Source organism: Canis lupus, chromosome 32 (assembly GCF_011100685.1).
Source record: "Canis lupus familiaris isolate Mischka breed German Shepherd chromosome 32, alternate assembly UU_Cfam_GSD_1.0, whole genome shotgun sequence".
Classification (NCBI taxonomy): domain Eukaryota; kingdom Metazoa; phylum Chordata; class Mammalia; order Carnivora; family Canidae; genus Canis; species Canis lupus.
In genome coordinates this window covers 39,582,171-39,601,311 of record NC_049253.1, presented here as the reverse complement: position 1 = coordinate 39,601,311, position 19,141 = coordinate 39,582,171, and the positions used below count along the sequence as shown (strand labels likewise).

Here is a 19,141-nt window from a genome sequence, read left to right as displayed (position 1 = left end):
AGACTGTCTTTTTTCCAGTGGATAGTCTTTCCTGCTTTGTCGAATATTAGTTGACCATAAAGTTGAGGGTCCACTTCTGGGTTCTCTATTCTGTTCCATTGATCTATGTGTCTGTTTTTGTGCCAGTACCACACTGTCTTGATGACCACAGCTTTGTAGTCCAACCTGAAATCTGGCATTGTGATGCCCCAGATATGGTTTTCTTTTTTAAAAACCCTGGCTATTCGGGGTCTTTTCTGATTCCACACAAATCTTAAAATAATTTGTTCTAACTCTCTGAAGAAAGTCCATGGTATTTTGATAGGGATTGCATTAAACGTGTATATTGCCCTGGGTAACATTGACATTTTCACAATATTAATTCTGCCAATCCATGAGCATGGAATATTTTTCCATCTCTTTGTGTCTTCCTCAATTTCTTTCAGAAGTGTTCTATAGTTTTTAGGGTATAGATCCTTTACCTCTTTTTTTTTTTTTTTTTTTTTTTTTTTTTTTTTTTTTTTTTTTTTTTTTTTTTTTTTTTTTTTTTTTTTAGATCCTTTACCTCTTTGGTTAGGTTTATTCCTAGGCATCTTATGCCTTTGGGTGCAATTGTAAATGGGATTGACTACTTAATTTCTCTTTCTTCAGTCTCATTGTTAGTGTATAGAAAAGCCACTGATTTTTGGGCATTGATTTTGTATCCTGCCACGCTACCAAATTGCTGTATGAGTTCTAGCAATCTTGGGGTGGAGACTTTTGGGTTTTCTATGTTGAGTATCATGTCATCGGCGAAGAGGGAGAGTTTGACTTCTTCTTTGCCAATTTGAGTGCCTTTGATTTCTTTTTGTTGTCTGATTGCTGAGGCTAGGACTTCCATTACTATGTTGAATAGCAGTGGTGAGAGTGGACATCCCTGTCGTGTTCCTGATCTTAGGGGAAAGGCTCCCAGTGTTTTCCCCATTGAGAATGATATTTGCTGTGGGCTTTTCGTAGATGGCTTTTAAGATGTTGAGGAATGTTCCCTCTATCCCTACACTCTGAAGAGTTTTGATCAGAAATGGATGCTGTATTTTGTCAAATGCTTTCTCTGCATCTGTTGAGAGGATCATATGGTTCTTGTTTTTTCTCTTGTTGATATGATGAATCACATTGATTGTTTTACGGGTGTTGAACCAGCCTTGTGTCCCAGGGATAAATCCTACTTGGTCATGGTGAATAATTTTCTTAATGTACTGTTGGATCCTATTGGCCAGTATCTTGTTGAGAATTTTTGCATCCATGTTCATCAGGGATATTGGTCTGTAAATCTCTTTTTTGGTTGGGTCTTTGGTTTTGGAATTAAGGTGATGCTGGCCTCATAGAACGAATTTGGAAGTACTCCATCTCTTTCTATCTTTCCAAACAGCTTTAGGAGAATAGGTATGGTTTCTTCTTTAAATGTTTGATAGAATTCCCCTGGGAAGCCATCTGGCCCTGGACTCTTGTGTCTTGGGAGGTTTTTGATGACTGCTTCAATTTCCTCCCTGGTTATTGGCCTGTTCAGGTTTTCTATTTCTTCCTGTTCCAGTTTTGGTAGTTTGTGGCTTTCCAAAAATGTGTCCATTTCTTCTAGATTGCCTAATTTATTGGCGTATAGCTGTTCATAATATGTTTTTAAAATCGTTTGTATTTCCTTGGTGTTGGTAGTGATCTCTCCTTTCTCATTCATGATTTTATTAATTTGAGTCTTCTCTCTCTTTTTAATAAGGCTGGCTAATGGTTTATCTATCTTATTAATTCTTTCAAAGAACCAACTCCTGGTTCTGTTGATCTGTTCCACAGTTTTTCTGGTCTCGATTTCATTGAGTTCTGCTCGAATCTTTATTAACTCTCGTCTTCTCCTGGGTGTAGGACCTATCTGCTGTTTTTTCTCTAGCTCCTTTATGTGTAAGGTTAGCTTTTGTATTTGAGTTCTTTCCAGTTTTTGAATGGATGCTTGTATTGCGATGTATTTCCCCCTTAGGACTGCTTTTGCTGCATCCCAAAGATTTTGAATGGTTGTATCTTCATTCTCATTAGTTTCCATGAATCTTTTTAATTCTTCCTTAATTTCCTGGTTGACCTTTTCATCTTTTAGCAGGATGGTCCTTAACCTCCACGTGTTTGAGGTCCTTCCAAACTTCTTGTTGTGATTTAGTTCTAATTTCAAGGCATTATGGTCTGAGAATATGCAGGGGACGATCCCAATCTTTTGGTATCGGTTCAGACCCGATTTGTGACCCAATATGTGGTCTATTCTGGAGAAAGTTCCATGTGCACTTGAGAAGAATGTGTATTCAGTTGAGTTTGGATGTAAAGTTCTGTAGATATCTGTGAAATCCATCTGGTCCATTGTATCATTTAAAGCTCTCGTTTCTTTGGAGATGTTGTGCTTAGAAGACCTATCGAGGGTAGAAAGAGCTAGATTGAAGTCACCAAGTATAAGTGTATTATTATCTAAGTATTTCTTCACTTTGGTTATTAATTGATTTATATATTTGGCAGCTCCCACATTCGGGGCATATATATTGAGGATTGTTAAGTCCTCTTGTTGGATAGATCCTTTAAGTATGAGATAGTGTCCCTCTTCATCTCTCACTACAGTCTTCGGGGTAAATTTTAGTTTATCTGATATAAGGATGGCTACCCCTGCTTTCTTTTGAGGACCATTCGAATGGTAAATGGTTCTCCAACCTTTTATTTTCAGGCTGTAGGTGTCCTTCTGTCTAAAATGAGTCTCTTGTAGACAGCAAATAGATGGGTCCTGCTTTTTTATCCAGTCTGAAACCCTTTGCCTTTTGATGGGGTCATTAAGCCCGTTCACATTCAGAGTTACTATTGAGAGATATGAGTTTAGTGTCATCATGATATCTATTCAGTCCTTGTTTTTGTGGATTGTTGCACTGAACTTCTTCTTAAAGGTGAATTTGAAGAGTCCCCCTTAAAATTTCTTGCAGAGCTGGTTTGGAGGTCACATATTCTTTCAGTTCCTGCCTGTCTTGGAAGCTCTTTATCTCTCCTTCCATTTTGAATGAGAGCCTTGCTGGATAAAGTATTCTTGGTTGCATGTTCTTCTCATTTAGGACCCTGAATATATCCTGCCAGCCCTTTCTGGCCTGCCAGGTCTCTGTGGAGAGGTCTGCTGTTACCCTAATACTCCTCCCCATAAAAGTCAGGGATTTCCTGTCTCTTGCTGCTTTAAGGATCTTCTCTTTATCTTTGGAATTTGCAAGCTTCACTATTAAATGTTGAGGTGTTGAACGGTTTTTATTGATTTTAGGGGGGGAATCTCTCTATTTCCTGGATCTGAATGTCTGTTTCCCTTCCCAGATTAGGAAAGTTTTCCGCTAGAATTTGTTCAAATACATATTCTGGCCCTCTGGCCCTTTCGGCGCCCTCGGGAACCCCAATTAAACGTAGGTTTTTCTTCCTCAGGCTGTCGTTTATTTCCCTTAATCTATCTTCATGGTCTTTTAATTGTCTCTTTTTTCCTCAGTTTCCCTCTTTGCCATCAACTTGTCTTCTATGTCACTCACTCGTTCTTCCACCTCGTTAACCCTCGTCGTTAGGGCTTCTAGTTTGGATTGCATCTCATTCAATTGATTTTTAATTTCTGCCTGATCGGATCTAAATTCTGCAGTCATGAAGTCTCTTGAGTCCTGTATGCTTTTTTCTAGAGCCACCAGTAGCTGTATGATAGTGCTTTTGAATTGGCTTTCTGACATTGAATTGTAATCCAGATTTTGTAACTCTGTGGGAGAGAGGACTGTTTCTGATTCTTTCTTTTGAGGTGAGGTTTTCCTTCTAGTCATTTTGCTCAGTACAGTGGCCAAAAAGCAAGTTGTATTGGGAAAAGGAGAAAAAGAGAGGAGAGAATGAAGAAAAGAAAAGAGAAAGAGAAAAAAAAAAGGAAGAAAAAAAAAAAAGAAGAGAAAGAGAAAGAAAAAGAAAGGGAAAAAAAGGGTGGGGGAAGCAAATAAAAAAGCAAAACAAAACAAAAACAAAAAACAAAAAACCCACGGGGGAGTATCTTCTGCTTCTGTATACTTTAAGTCCCTTGACTTCCTCTGGAACTTGTGCATCTAGCTGGTCCTCTGGGGGAGGGGCCTGTTGTGCTGATTTTCAGGTGTTAGCACTTGGGGGAGCTGCTCTGCCCCCTGCCTGGTGCAGGGCTCCGTGGGGGTTGTTTACCCCGTGAGGCCACAGGAGGAACAACCCCAGTGGCGGGGCCAGCTCTGGAGCCCTGGAGTCCGCTCCTGCAGGAACTACTGAGCTCTTGGTCTGCAGGTCCTGGAGGCTTTGGGGCAGGGCCGCTCATTTGCTCAGCTCGAGGCAGGAGTGTCCTTGCTGTCCTGGGCCCTCTCGGCCTCTGCCTGTCCCGGGGGAGGCCGGATCCTGGGCTGTGTCCCGGCGCCCTGTGCTCTGGGGCCTGCGCTTTTGGATTTGCGCTCCCGCCCCGCAGCCCCCTCCGCAGAGCCGCCCCCGAGCCCCCCCGAGCTGCTCCGGGTCCCGCTGTGCGTGCTGCAGCCCTTAGGGAGCTCGGCGCACTCTCCCGGGGCGCAGGTGTCTGTTAGTGTCCCCGGGAGCCCGAGGGCATCCCCGCCCTCCTGGGTCCTGCTCCGCCTCCCTGCGAGCCCCTTTCCGCCCGGGAAGGTTGGTGCAGCTCCTGCTTCTCCGGGACGGGGCTCTCCTGTCCTGGGGACACTCGCCCCGGCCTCAGCCCGGCTCCTCGCGGGGCCCCTCCCCCTTGGAGGCCTTTTGTGTCTTTCTTTTTTCCCGTCTTCCTACCTTGATAGAAGCGCGAACTCTTCTCACTGTAGCATTCCAGGTGTTCTCTCTTTAAATCTCAGGCCGAATTCATAGATTTTCAGTGTAATTTGAAGGTTTTCTAGGTAATTTGGTAGGGACAGGTGATTTGGAGACCCTACTCTTCTGCCATCTTGCCCCTCCTCCTCCTACTGTTGGATCCTATTGGCTAGTATCTTGTTCAGAATTTTTGCATCTGTGTTCATCAGGGATATTGGTCTATAATTATACTTTTTGGTGGGTCTTTGTCTGGTTTTGGAATTAAGGTGATGCTGGCCTCATAGAACGAGTTTGGAAGTATTCCATCTCTTTCTATCTTTTGAAACAGCTTTAGTAGAATAGGTATTGTTTCAATTGCACTGCTGGGGATTTACCCCAATGATACTGATGCAGTGAAACGCTTAACACCTGCACCCCAATGATTATAGCAGCAATGTCCACAATAGCCAAACTGTGGAAGGAGCTTCAGTGTCCGTCGAAAGATGAATGGATAAAGAAGATGTGGTCTATGTATACAATGGAATATTCCTCAGCCATTAGAAATGACAAATACCCACCATTTGCTTCAACGTGGATGGAACTGAAGGGTATTATGCTGAGTGAAATAAGTCAGTCGGAGAAGGACAAACATATGGTCTCATTCATTTGGGGATATAAAAAAGAGTGAAAGGGAATAAAGGGGAAAGGAGAAAAAATGAGTGAAAATATCATTGAAGATGACTGAACATGAGAGACTCATAACTCTGAGAAACGAACAAGGGGTAGTTGAAAGGGAGGTGGGGGGGGGTTGGGGTGACTGGGTGACAGGCACTGAGGGGGGCACTTGACAGGATGAGCACTGGGTGATATGCTATTTATTGGCAAATTGAACTCCAATAAAAAAATAAAAAAAAATAATAAAATAGTCAGATGCCAGATGCCTAACCGCTTAACCTTAACCAACTGAGCCACCCAAGCACCCTGATTGATATGTAAATATTGATTCACCCTTGCAACCTAGGAACAAAACCCACTTGATCGTGTTGAATTATTTTTGTAATCTGTTGTTGAATTCAGTTTGCCTGTATTAAGAATTTTTGCATCTGTGTTCATCAGGATATTGGCCTGTAGTTCTCTTTTTTAGTGATGTGTTTCTCTGATTTTGGAATCAGGATATTGCTGTCCTTACAGAGTGATTTTGGAAGTTTTTCTTTGTTTTCTATTTTTTGGGATAGTTTGAGAAAAATAGGTATATATTTTACTGCATGTGTTTTGTAGAATTTGCCTATAAAGCTGTCTGGTCTTGGACTTTCGTTGGGAGATTTTTGATTACTCATTCAGTTTCTTTGCAGGTTATGGGTTTGTTCAAGGTTTCTGTTTCTTCCTGTTTCAGTTTTGATAGTTTATGTGTTTCTAGGTAATTATCCATTTTTTCCTACGTTGTCCAATTTGTTGGCATAGTTTTTCATAATACTTTATTAATAATCATTTGTAATTTCTGTGGTGTTGGTTATTTTTCCTTTCTCATTTGTGATTTTGTTTATTTGGGTCCTTTCTGTTTTCTTTTTGATGAGTCTGGTTAGAGATTTATCAATTTTATTTATTTTTTCAGAGAATCAGCTCCTTGTTTCATTGATCTATTATTTGTTTTTTAAATTCTTGTATCATTTATTTCTGCTCTACTGTTTATTATTTTTGTTACTGATTCTAAGCTTCATTTGTTGTTCTTTTTCCAGCTCCTTTAGGTTTAAGGTTAAGCTGTTTATTTGAAGTTTTTCTTCTTGAGGTAGGCCTGTATTGCTATATATCCTTTCTTCTTAGGACCACTTTTGCTGCATCCAAAAGATTTTGCACTGTTGTATTTTCATTTGTTACCATGTATTTTTAAATTTCTTTTTGGATTACTTGGTTGACCCATTCCTTGGTAGCATGTTGTTTAATTTCCATGCATTTGTGGTCTTTCATGTATTCAGAAAAATTAAAATTTGTAGATACAGATTAAAGAACAAATTCTCATGTACTCGCCACCTAAGGCTTGCCATCTATTCAAAAATAGAACTTTACCGTAATTCAGAAGCCTCTTATGTGCCCCTCCCTGACTGCATTCCTTTCTAGCCTTCTGAAGTAATTGCCATCTTGAATTTTATGGAAGTCATTCCTTCAGTTTTGATTGTTTTCATTATATATGTTTATGTATGTCTTCACTCCTAAATCCAGGGTTTTTTATCTGTTTTAAAATTTCATAGTAAGGAGAACTATGCTGCATATACTTTCTGTGGCATGCTTCTTTTGTGCAAGACTACTTTTGAGATTCATCCCTGTTGATGTACATAGTTATTTTTATTTATTTCCACTGTTGTATAATATTTCATGGAATTAAGATACCATAATTTACTTACCCATTCCATTTGTGGACATTTGGATTGTGTCCAGAGTTTTGCTGTTATAAACAATATTGCTAAAACATTCTCTCATATATGTCATATGCAAGAAGAATTTATCTATGGTGTATACATAGTAGTAGTACTGCTTTGACATAGAGTGTGCACGTGTTAAATTTTATAAGAATACCAAGTTGGTTTCAAAGCAGTTAAAGCTGTTTCCTCTCCTTTCCTTCCTCCACCAGCAGTAGAGGGGTATTCCTCATTGCTTTACAACCTTCTTATCAGTTGGTAGTTATCCAGCTTAAAGAATTTTGCCAGTTTGGTGGTATCAGATGGTATCCCAATATGATTTGAATGTAGATGTCCCTGATTATTAGTGATGTTGAATACTTTTTATATTCAGCTTGTGCAGCATGCATTTTTTCTGTATAATTCCTATTCATTTATTTCTGTTCTCCATTTTTCATTTAGTTGTCTGTCTTTTCCTATTTCATTCATAGGAATTCTTTATATATTCTAGATGCTACTAATTTGCCAACTATAAATGCATTGCAAATATTTCCTTAATGACTAATTGGCTATGGGAGGTGAGGGAGAAGGAATGTAGAATTATCCCAGGTTTCTGGTTTGGGGAAGTAAGTGGATGCTAGTGCTGTTAAACTAGACCATCGAATAGAGGAGGAGAACTAGATCTGGGGGAGAGGGGAATTTGAGATATTTTGGAGTTTGATGTTTCTGTGGAATATTCAGGGGGAGATGTCTTGTAGACATTTGCATATAAGGGTCTGAAGCTTAGGCGAAGTCTGTTAGGCCATATCAGTTCTGAAGGAGTCTTTTATGATGGGCCTTTCAGAATACTGCAGTTGGAAAGAATATGATAATTTTCAAACTCATTTGTTTTCTACCTATTGGATTCTTTTATGAAATACATGTCCCATTCAAATGACCCACTAGATTACTTTGTCTTAGTCATTGTTTTATTAATTCTTGATGTTGACTGTTACATAATCTTAACATTTCCAAGAGAGCACAGCATTTTTATTTTGAAACACATTCAGAATATTTATCTTATATAACATGCAGATTACATATCTAAATTTTTTTCATTGCACATTCATGTATGGTACTTACACAAGTTACTCCATAAACACTGAAAACCAGTAGGAAACATGTACATCTAAGAATTCTACTTTGTGTAGGTTTTTATTAAGTAATAATATTTTCAAATACATTTCCAGATTTCTTTAGGCTCTTTGTATTTGGAGTTGTGTACATATAACCACTGAAAGAATATGGGCCCCTTGGGAGGATAGCAGTAGAAGCCTATGAAGTAAAGATTTTTAATTCAAAAAGCATTATGACAATTTTTAGAAGTTCTGAGAACTCTGATAAGCTTAGAGGTGGAAATGTCCCTTAGTAACATTTACAAGATAGCAAAGGTGAGGAAAGTGTCAGTAGTAGGGCTAGGATCTGGTACATTCACTAAAAATGTAGCACCTCAGCATAGCTTATACTGGCTTATACTGGCAGGGCAGAGCGATGAACCAACCGTTCACCTCCCTCAAAGAGTAGTAGCAGCTAATTTGGTGATGGTGATTGGTCACCTTTTAGGAGAACTGTAATCCAGGGACAATTAGGGCTTGCATGTATTGTATACAGGGAAATGATGGCAGAGGTAGTCTCTTTCTGGTCCATCTTTATCAGTACTATGGTGATTACGCGTCTGTGTTCAAGGAGATCTTCTAGACCTGTAAAAAAAAAAACGAAAAAAGAGAGAGAAAGGAAGTGTGAAAGTGTGATATACTCAACTATGGCTTCAGCCTGGGTTCTGCTGGGAACATTCTGATTTCATAGGTAACCCCAAGTCCCTAGGCAAAGTGGTCAGATTTCCTGCTGCTAAATGGTCATTGTGGATTATAGGGGCAGTTTTTTTAAGCCCAGGAAAGGCTTGGGGGAAATTTGGTAGCTTTGCTTGAATAGTTAAAGCTCTGCCTCAAGGTTGACACTTCTAGACAGGTAGGGTAACTTTTGATACTACAGGAGATGACATCTCAGTTTACAAATAAATAGAGGTAGAGGCAGGCTTGGTGGTAAACACACTTTCAAGCCAAGGATCCCACAGGAAAACTCAGTGCAAATATTTCTGACTTCCCAAAATTGACATTTCTTAAAGAGCAGTTCTTCTGCAAAGTGCAGCAAACCTACCTTTTCTTGCTAATTGCTTTCACTAAACTCTTGATGGTCTTAGATTCTGGATTCAGACATCTTTTCTCCCCACTCTTTTTCATTGTGGCACTGTAGAAGTAAGTAAGAGTGAAAATACATAAAACAGTTTTGGACCAATAAAACAGAGTATACAGATTTTAGGCCAGACATTTAGGTTTCAGTCTAGATGTTCCTTTTGTTATATAAAAGTCTTAGAATCATTACAAACCCTTTACTGATTTTGTGATCATAGTCATATATTTAATATATGATTACAACTAGGGAAGTGATATTCAGATGGCATTTTACTCACATGATCTCAACATGTGGACACGATGGACTTGCAGGAATCATTTCAATTTTTTCTAAGGACCTTAGATTTACAGGTTGATCACTAATCTTGATACAGGTACAGCGTATAGTTCTAGAGAGAGGTATTCCTGTGGGAAAAAGAGACAGGTACATCAGGAAAGGTTAGTGCAGTTTTTATTTTAGGCATATAATGTGGATTGTCTCCTACTAAGCAGAACCAATATCCCCATGCCATTTGAATAAGTCAAGAAAGATTCCCATTATAACACAGCTCTTAATGATTAATTAGTTGATTATTTGAAAGAAAGGAATTGCGGTTTATGAAATGTAAATTCATACCCTTGAGGCCCAATTCATATGGTTAATTAAGCTGAGTTAACTAAGGAAGTATTTGTCTCATCCTCTCTTTCCTTATTCCCTTATATATATATATATATTTTTTTTTTTTTTTGTCTATCCTTTTACTCTTCCTCTTTTCTTCTTTCTTCTCTCCTTTATTCCATTTGCTATTCTGACTGTATATCTGTGGCCAGAGAGAATCTCTGCTTATTTACCCTTCATTTATAGGTAGGCTATGAAACCTTTGCAAATACACTATTCCTGTAATTATAGAATTTATACCGAGCCTGATTTCTGACCTTACAAACTAAATATCCTTTCATGCTCCTTACCTTGAGTACCATTCAGAGTCAGAAAGATAAGACAAAAAATAAGAACAGCACTTTGGTTCATGATGCTGTGACTGGAGGTTCCTCTGCAGTAGGCTCAGAAAGTCTAAGCAGTTGAGTGTCTCAGAAAATGTGGGCTTAGGATGCAGTATTTATTTGCAAAGGCACTTTCCCTCTCTACCTCTGATTGGATAACGTTACAGTCGACTTAGCAAAACCTGTCCCTTGGGGAAGTCCCATGTTGCAGAATCAAAAGGTTTATTAGTATTTATTGTGACTCTCAGTTGTGGAATTTCCCTCCACCTCCTTTTTTCACTGAGTTAGGTTTCGCTTTCCAAAACATGAACTATTTCTTGAAAACCAGAAGTTTATTCCATGTAAGTTTTTTTTTTAATGAAAAAAAATTTAATGAATCTTTTTAAGTGAAACTTTGATTCTTGTCTTTGGCCTTCTGCAAAATAAAGATGTAAACTTAATCCTCAAATCAGTCCTAAATAGTTTTTTTTTTCTTTTCAAGGTTTTGTTTAAATTCCAGATAGTTAACATAGACTATAATAATATCAGTTTCAGGTGTAGAATTGAGTGATTCATTACTTTCATACAACATCCAGTGCTCATCACAAGTGCTCTACTTAATCCCTATTACCTATTTATCCCCTGTCCCTGCCCACCTCTCCTCCAGCAACCCTCAGTTTGTTCCCTATAGTTGAGTCTTTTTCTTGTTTTGCCTTTCTTTTTTCTCCCCATGTTCATTTGTTTCTTAAATTAAATTTGTTTCTTAAATTTCTTTCTTTTTTTTTTTAATATATATATTTTTTTATTTATTTATGACAGTCACACAGAGAGAGAGGCAGAGACACAGGCAGAGGGAGAAGCAGGCTCCATGCACCGGGAGCCTGACGTGGGATTCGATCCCGGGTCTCCAGGATCGCGCCCTGGGCCAAAGGCAGGCGCCAAACCGCTGCACCACCCAGGGATCCCTGTTTCTTAAATTTCTTAATTTAATTTCTTAAATTCCACAAAGGAGTGAAATCATATGGTCTTTGTCTTTCTCTGTCTTACCTCATTTTTTATTTTTCTATTTTTTATTTTTCTATTTACAGCATTAAGGCATGAACATAAATATCTGATCTTTATTCACTTTATGGGTTTCAGGGATTTCATGTTTTCTCTCTTTAATCTCTACAATAACCTGTAGGAATAGGAATAGGAAAGTTGTTACTTCGTTTTATGTATGGAAGAACCTTAGAGATAATTGTGTAAGGTTGTACAAAGGTTGTGTTCTATTTAGTCTACCTATGATGCTTTTTCTCTACATTTGTCTTAAACTTTGCAATTAATTTCAGAGGGTAAGAAAGTTTTAAAAATTCTTTAGTAATAGCAATTTTTCATCCTCTGTAGATAAATTTAATTTTTGAAAATAGTAATTTAGCCAAGCATTGCTCTTTGATCAAATACTCTGAGTAACAGGTTTGGTCTTATTGGACAAAGTCAAAGATATGGAACTGGCAAGTTTTCAAGAATTCCAGAACTGTTTTTGAACACTCATAACATTAGAATAGCTAAAGAGTCTTCTATATATAACTATTTTGAGGAACAACACTACTCATTTGGATATCTGATTTCTGTTAGTGAAAGAATCTGGTTCCTGTTTGTGTGGTAAGCAATTTATGAGTATTTCAGAAAAGTCTCTCAATGAGACATTATAAGGTAACATCTAGAGTGGCATGAAAAAAGGATTAGTAGCTATGATAAGGGTATTGCAAAAAAAAAAGATTGCCTTTTTGAAGAAAAAATTTTAAAAGAGGCATGAATAGAGACTTTGGGAGAACAAGATGGAAAAAGGTTGATTTAACATTGATACAGCTCGAAGACATTGTCAAATGCAAAGTAAAGGATAAAAAGTGTTAGTTGTTACACTGATAGCAGTGGTAACAGAAATTAGCACAATTTTAACTGGGCAAATAGGGGGAAAAAATTGGTCTCTTAGTATTCAGTAGCACTTAGCTGGTTATTCACAGCTGGTAACAACAGTAGGAAGCAGGTGATACCCATATTGTGTAACACTTGTTGGGCCTAACAGTGGAAGTCCAGTATCCAAGCGATGTAATAGTCTGGTTGTTTTTTGCAAGTCATTGGCAACAGGGGAGCCAAGGTGAAATGCTGTTTGAAATGCAGGCATCACACTGCAATGGGAAATCTTATGCAGGTGAATACTTGGAACCTAGGGAAATATCTGGGGGATCTTTTCATAGTCAGCCAAGCTGCAACAATTTACAGATAGGCTGGGGAAAGACTGAGTTTCCATCCTAGGATTAAACTAGTTTAGTTGTACTTACTGATTTAAAACTTGGCATAAACACCAAGAGAAAAGCCTATATCTGCAAATTGGGCACACATAAAACTTGGAACCTCAAATTTAGGAAGTTTTTCATCAGAACACTGAGTTGTTGCTTGGGGCAGGCCAAAATTGCTGGAGTGCTGAATACCAACTCAATCTATTCCAGGGCTAAGCTTTCAAGTCAATAAGTCAGGGGACTTAGCTGTGGGAAACTGTGAAAACCAAAGGAAAGGAAATGAGGCAGGAACTGATAGAATGCAGAAGACTTTCATCCAGCAGAGACTTTCATTTGATGGGGGAAAGTCTTATGAGAGATGGGGACGTGACGGGGGCCTCTCATAGCCATTTGTGCAGAATAAAAAAATTAGACTGTGAGTAAAAATGCCAGTATTTTCAGAGAAATGTCTGACATCAAGGGTGGAAGAGGTTCTGAACAGTTCCAACATTAAAAAAAAATGTGATTTTAGTTTTGTTAGTATCTAAATTCTCAGCTAAGATGCTCTCTATATAGCAAAATAGAGTTTGAGTCAGATTACCTATGAAGGGGACTAAATATCTGTTATTAATGAAAAAATATTTCTTGTTTAATTGATTTTTTTAAATAAACATTACATAGCAAAAATTGTGTGCCAGGTATGTTTGAAGTGCTTTATGATTATTGACTCAGTTACTCCTTAAATAATGATTCATTTAACACAGTAATTCTAACTCTAAAGTCCACGTTATTTATTTATTTTTTTTTAAAGATTTTTTTTATTCATTCATAAGAGAGACAGAGAGGCAGAGATACAGGCAGAGAGAGAAGCAGGCACCTCACAGGGAGCCCAATGTGGGACTTGATCCCAGGACTCCAGGATCACGCCCTGAGCCAAAGGCAGGTGCTCATCCGCTGAGCCACCAGGCGTCCCTAAAGTCCACGTTCTTAATAACTGTTATGCTGCCTCTTTAGAGAGAATATTGTTCTTGATTTGGATTTCTGATTTCCATTCTATCTGTCTAAAATAGCTGAAGCCATATTTGAAATCAGTTTGGGTGCCTTAGTAATTAAACAGAAAGGTAAGGTGGATCTCATACTGGAATTCATACTAAAATGGAAAATGCTATTGTATATAGTTGCTATTCACATATGTATATAGATATGCATGAATGTTAGTAAACAGTCACATAGACATGTATATACTTCAAAGCATTTTTTTCGCTCTTTTGTTTTTAATTTCAGTACAGCTGACATACAGCATTATATTAGTTTCAGGAGTACAATGTGATGATTCAGCAATTCTGTACCAACACCCATTGCTCATCGTGAAAAGTGTACTCCTTTTTTTTTTTAATTTTTATTTATTTATGATAGAGAGAGAGAGAGAGAGAGGCAGAGACCTAGGCAGAGGGAGAAGCAGGCTCCATGCACCGGGAGCCCGACGTGGGATTCGATCCCTGGTCTCCAGGATCACGCCCTGGGCCAAAGGCAGGCGCTAAACCACTGCGCCACCCAGGGATCCCGAAAAGTGTACTCCTAATTCCCATCACCTATTTCATTAATTTCCCTACTTGCCTCCCCTCTGGTAACCATCAGTTTGTTCTCTATTGTTAAAAGTCCATTTTTTGGTTTGTCTCTTTTTTCCTATACTAGTTTGTTTTGTTTCTTAAATTTCACATATGAGTGAAATCCTATAGTATTTATCTTTCTCTGGCTTATTTTGCTTAGCATCATACTGTGTACCTCCATTCATGTTGTTGCAAATATCAAGATTTCATTATTCTGGCTAAATAATACTGAATTTTGTGTGTGTGTGTATCTTTGTCTGTTGGTGGACACTTGGTCTCCTTTCATAATTTGGCTATTGTAAATAATACTGCAGTAAACATAAGGATGCATGTATCCCTTCAGATCAGTGTTTTTGTAAATTTTGGGTAAGTATCCAGTAGTGTAATTACTGAGTCTTAGGGTAGTTCTTTTCTTTTTGAAGAATTCCCATACTGTTTTCCACAGTGGCTGTACCACTTTGCGCTCCCACTAGTGGTCGCGAGGGTACCATGTCCTTGCGAACACCTGTTGTTTCTTTTGTTTTTTAATTTTAGCTATTCTGATAGTTGTGAGGTGATATCTCATTGTAGCATTGTAGTGATTGATGTTAAGGATTTTTTTTTTTTTGTAAGATTTTATTTATTTGAGAGAGGAGAGAGTGAGTGAGGACAAATGCTAATGCCCGGAGGGAGAGGGAGACACAAACCCCTGCTGAGCAGGGAGCCTACCATTTGTATGTCTTCTATGGAGAAATGTCTGTTGGTGTCTTCTGCCCATTTTATTTATTGGTTTATTTTTTTAAAGATTTTATTTTTTAATTTGTGACAGAAAGAATGCACAAGGGGTGTGAGGGGCAGAGGGAGAAGCAGACTCCCCACTGAGCAGGAAGCCTGATGCAGGGCCCAAGATTATGATCTGAACTGAAGGCAGACGCTTAACTGAGCTACCCAAGTGTCCCTCTTCTGCCCATTTTAACTATTTTTTTAAAAAGATTTTTTATTCATTTGAGAGAGAAAGAGCTCAAGCAGGGAGAGAGGCAGAGGGAAAAACAAATCCCAGTATCCATGTGAACCCTCAAGATGCCACTCTTCTGCCCATTTTAATCAGAGTATTTGTTTTTTGGGTGTCAAGTTGTATCAGTTTATTACATATTTTGGATACTAACGCTTTTATCACATTTGTCATTTACAAATATATTCTCCCATTTAGTAGGTTGCCTTTCAGTTTTGTTGCTTGTATTTTTTGTTATGAAGAAGCTTCTTATTTTGATGTAATTCCAATGATTTATTTTTGCTTTTATTTCCCTTGCCTCAGGAGACACATGTAGAAAAATATTACTACAGCCAATTCAGAGAAATTAATGCCTGTGTTCTCTTCCAGGATTTTTATGGTTTCAGATCTCACGTTTAGGTTCTTAATCTGTTTTGAGTTTATTTTATATATGATGTAAGAAGGTAGCCTAGTTTCATTCTTTTGCATGTAACTGTCCCAGTTTTTCCAACACCCATTTGTTGAAGAAATGGGTTCTTCCCATTGCATATTATTTTCTCCTTTACTAAAGATTAAATGACCATATAATTGTGGGTTTATTTCTGGGTGTTATATTGTGTTCTATTGGTCTGTATGTCTGTTTTTGTGTTATACTATACTGTTGCAATTACCACAGCTTTGTAATATAACTTGAATTCTGGAATTGTGATTCCTCCAGTTTTGTTCTGTCTTTTCAAAATTGATTTGGGTCTCTGGGGTCTTTTGTGATTCCATACAAATTTTAGGATTATTTTTTCCAGTTCTGTGAAAAATACTGTTTATATATTGATAGGGAGTACATTTTTAAATGTGTAGATCGCTTTGGGTAGCATAGACATTTTAATGATATTTTTCTTCTAATCCATGAGCACTGAATGTCTGACTTCTTTCATCAGTGTTTATAGTTTTCAAAGTACAGATCTTTAGGTTTATTCATATAAATTTTATTTTATTTTTTAAAAGATTTTATTTATTTATTCATGAGAGACACAGAGAGAGAGAGAGAGAGGGAGGGAGGGAGGGAGGGAGAGACACAGGCAGAGGGAGAGCAAGCTCCATTCAGGGAGCCCGATGTGGGACTCAATCCTAGGACTCCAGAATCATCCTGGGCCAAAGGCAGGCGCCAAACCACTGAGCCACTCAAGGATCCCCAGAAATTTTATTTTTGGTGCAGTTATAATTGTTAATTTCATTTTCTGTGACTTCATTATTAGTGTATAGGAACGCAACAGATTTCTGTACAGTGATTTTGTATCCTGAATTTACTTATCAGCTCTAGCTGTTTTTGGTGAGGTCTTTAGAATTTCCTCTTTTAAAATTAATTTATTTTTCTTTTTAAACATTATTTAAATTCAGTTAGTTAACATATAATGTACTACTGGTTTCAGAGATAGAGTCAGTGATTCATCAGTCTTAATTAAGACCCAGTACTCAATACATCACCCAGTTACCTTATCCTCCCCATCCCCTCACCTCTCCCTCTTTTGGATTTTTTTTTAAAGATTTTATTTATTTGACACAGAGAGAGCGAGCACACAAGTAGGCAAGTGGCACAGAGAGGGGGAAACAAGCTCCCCACTGAGCAGGGAGCCCGATGCGGGGCTTGATCCCAGGTCACTGAAATCATGACCTGAGCAGAAGGCAGATGTTTAACTGACTGAGCCTCCCAGGTACTCCAGGATTTTCTATCTATAGTACCATGTCATCTGCAAATAGTGAAAGTTTTACGTCTTCCTTACCATCTTGGATGCCTTTTCTTTCTTTTTATTGTCGGATTATTGTGACTAGGACTTCCAGTACTATGTTGACTAAAATTGGTGAGAGTGCATGTCCTTGTTTGTTTCTTTTTTTCTTCCCCTCGTTTCTGACGTTAGGGGAAAAAATGCTGTCCATTTTTTTACCACAGGTATGATGTTGGCTATAGATTTTTCATGTAAGGGCTATATTATGTCAGGGTATGTACCCTCTAGACCTATTTTATTATGAATGGATGTTGTACTTTGCCAAATGCTTTTTCTAAATCTGTTGAAATGATCATGTGGTTCTTCTCATCCTTTGTTGTATTAATGTGATGTATCACATTGATTTGTGACTATTGATCCACCCTTGGCATCTCATGAATAGAGCAGATTCAACTTGATAATGATGAATGGCTAGAATTGGCTTGCTAGTATTTTGTTGAGGATCTTTGCATCTGTGTTCATCAGAGATACTGGCCCATGGTTCTCTTTTTTTGTAGTGTGTTTATCTGGTTTTGGTATGATGAAACTGATCTCATAGAATGAATTTGGATGTTTTCCTCCCTCTAATTTATTTGGGAATAGTTTAAAAAGAGTGGCTATTAACTCTTCTTTAAATGTTTGATAGAATTTGCCTGTGAAGCTATATGGACCTGAACTTTTATTTTGGGGGAGTTTTTTAAAAATGTAAATCCAATTAGCCAACATATAGTACATCATTAGTTTCAGATGTAGAGTTCAATAATTGCTCAGTTGCATAGAACACCAGTGGTCATCACATCACGTGCCTCCCTAATACCTGTCACCCAAATACCCCATCCACTCCCACCCCCTCAGCAACTCTTAGTTTCTTTCCCATAGTTAAGAATCTCTCATGGTTTGTCTCCCTGTCTGATTTCTTCCTTGTTTGTTCTTTTTCTAGTTTCTTTGAATTTTTTCTTTTTTCTGGATGTAGGTCTGTGTTGGTATTAATTTACCCCTTTGAACTGCTTTTGCTGTATCCCAAGGATTTTGAATCATTGTGTTTTCATTTTCTTTTGTCTTCATGTAATTTTTGATTTCTTTAATTTTTTGGTTGATGTATTCATTGTTTAGTAGTATGTTATTTAACCTCCATGTATTTGAACCCTTTGTAGTTTTCTTCTTGTGGTTTGTTTTCTAGTTTCATAGTGTTGTGGTTAGAAAAGATGTATGTTATGACTTTGATCTCTTTGAGTTTAAGACTTGTTTTGTGGCGTAATAGGTGATATTTTCTGGAGAATATCCCATATGCACTTAGGAGAATGTGTATTCTGCTGTTTTAGGATGGAATGTTCTGACTATATCTGTTAAATTCATATGGTCCAATGTGTCATTCAGAGCAACTGTTTTCTTGTTGATTTCCTGTTTGAATTAACCATCCATTAAGGTAAGTAGATTGTTAAAGTCCCTTACTATTATAGTACTGTTAATTATTTCTTTTGTGTTTGTTATTACCTACTTTTCTTGGGTGAGCCTATGTTGGGTGCATAAATATTTTCAATTATTATTTGTTGAATTGTCCCTTTTATGATTGTATAGTGTACTTTTTTTTGTCTTGTTACAGTTTTTGTTTTAAAGTCTGTTTTCTCTAATATAAGGATTGCTACTCTGGCTTCATTTTTTTTTTTTTTTTAAGGATTTTAAAAATGTATTTATTAGAGAGCCCAAGAAGGGGGAGGCCCAGGTAACCAAGTGTACACTGGCCTGCTTATGAATGAGACCTGCCTCTGCTACTCCTAGAACCTAGGTCCATAAAAGATGTGGATTGGGAGATGTGGTTCTGGAGAAGTTTGTACCAGTTTTCTGAAGGAGGGGCCCTGTATTACCCCCACTGAGGCGATCTTGACTGGAAGGGGCAGATTCCCTGAAGTGGAGTGTGTGTGTGTGTAGGGGTGTGGGGAGGGTCAGGGGTTTGGTGTAAGCAAGTTAGGTAGCAAGTGTCACTGTTGCACTGGTTTCTGCTGGTGGCTGTGTGTTTATGCTGGGGTGTGGTGGAGGGAAATGGTGCCTGCCAGCTCCTTTGTTACTGGAGGGATCTCTCCATGATCCCTGCCTCTCCAGGCCATGTTCTGAGATGGGTAAATCACTGTCTCTCCCATTTGCCCCCAGAATTTTTCTTTTTAAATTTTTTA

General features: G+C 38.1%; 3 protein-coding genes across 9 annotated transcripts in view; 1 reads left to right on the top strand and 2 right to left on the bottom strand.

The window, feature by feature from the left end:
* ART3 (ADP-ribosyltransferase 3 (inactive)) overlaps nucleotides 1-19,141 on the top strand; it is a 180,777-nt gene that overhangs the window by 27,576 nt on the left and 134,060 nt on the right. The gene's annotated exons all lie outside the window — the stretch shown is intronic.
* Nucleotides 8,899-10,418, bottom strand: CXCL10 (C-X-C motif chemokine ligand 10). The gene is given in 4 exon segments (NM_001010949.1): nucleotides 8,899-8,917; nucleotides 9,375-9,464; nucleotides 9,688-9,814; nucleotides 10,358-10,418. Coding segments are annotated over 4 exon segments (297 nt in total).
* CXCL11 (C-X-C motif chemokine ligand 11) overlaps nucleotides 11,460-19,141 on the bottom strand; it is a 36,135-nt gene continuing 28,453 nt past the window's right edge. Inside the window, 1 exon segment of the mRNA XM_038582464.1 lies at nucleotides 11,460-11,546. Coding sequence (XP_038438392.1) covers nucleotides 11,460-11,546 — 87 coding nt within the window.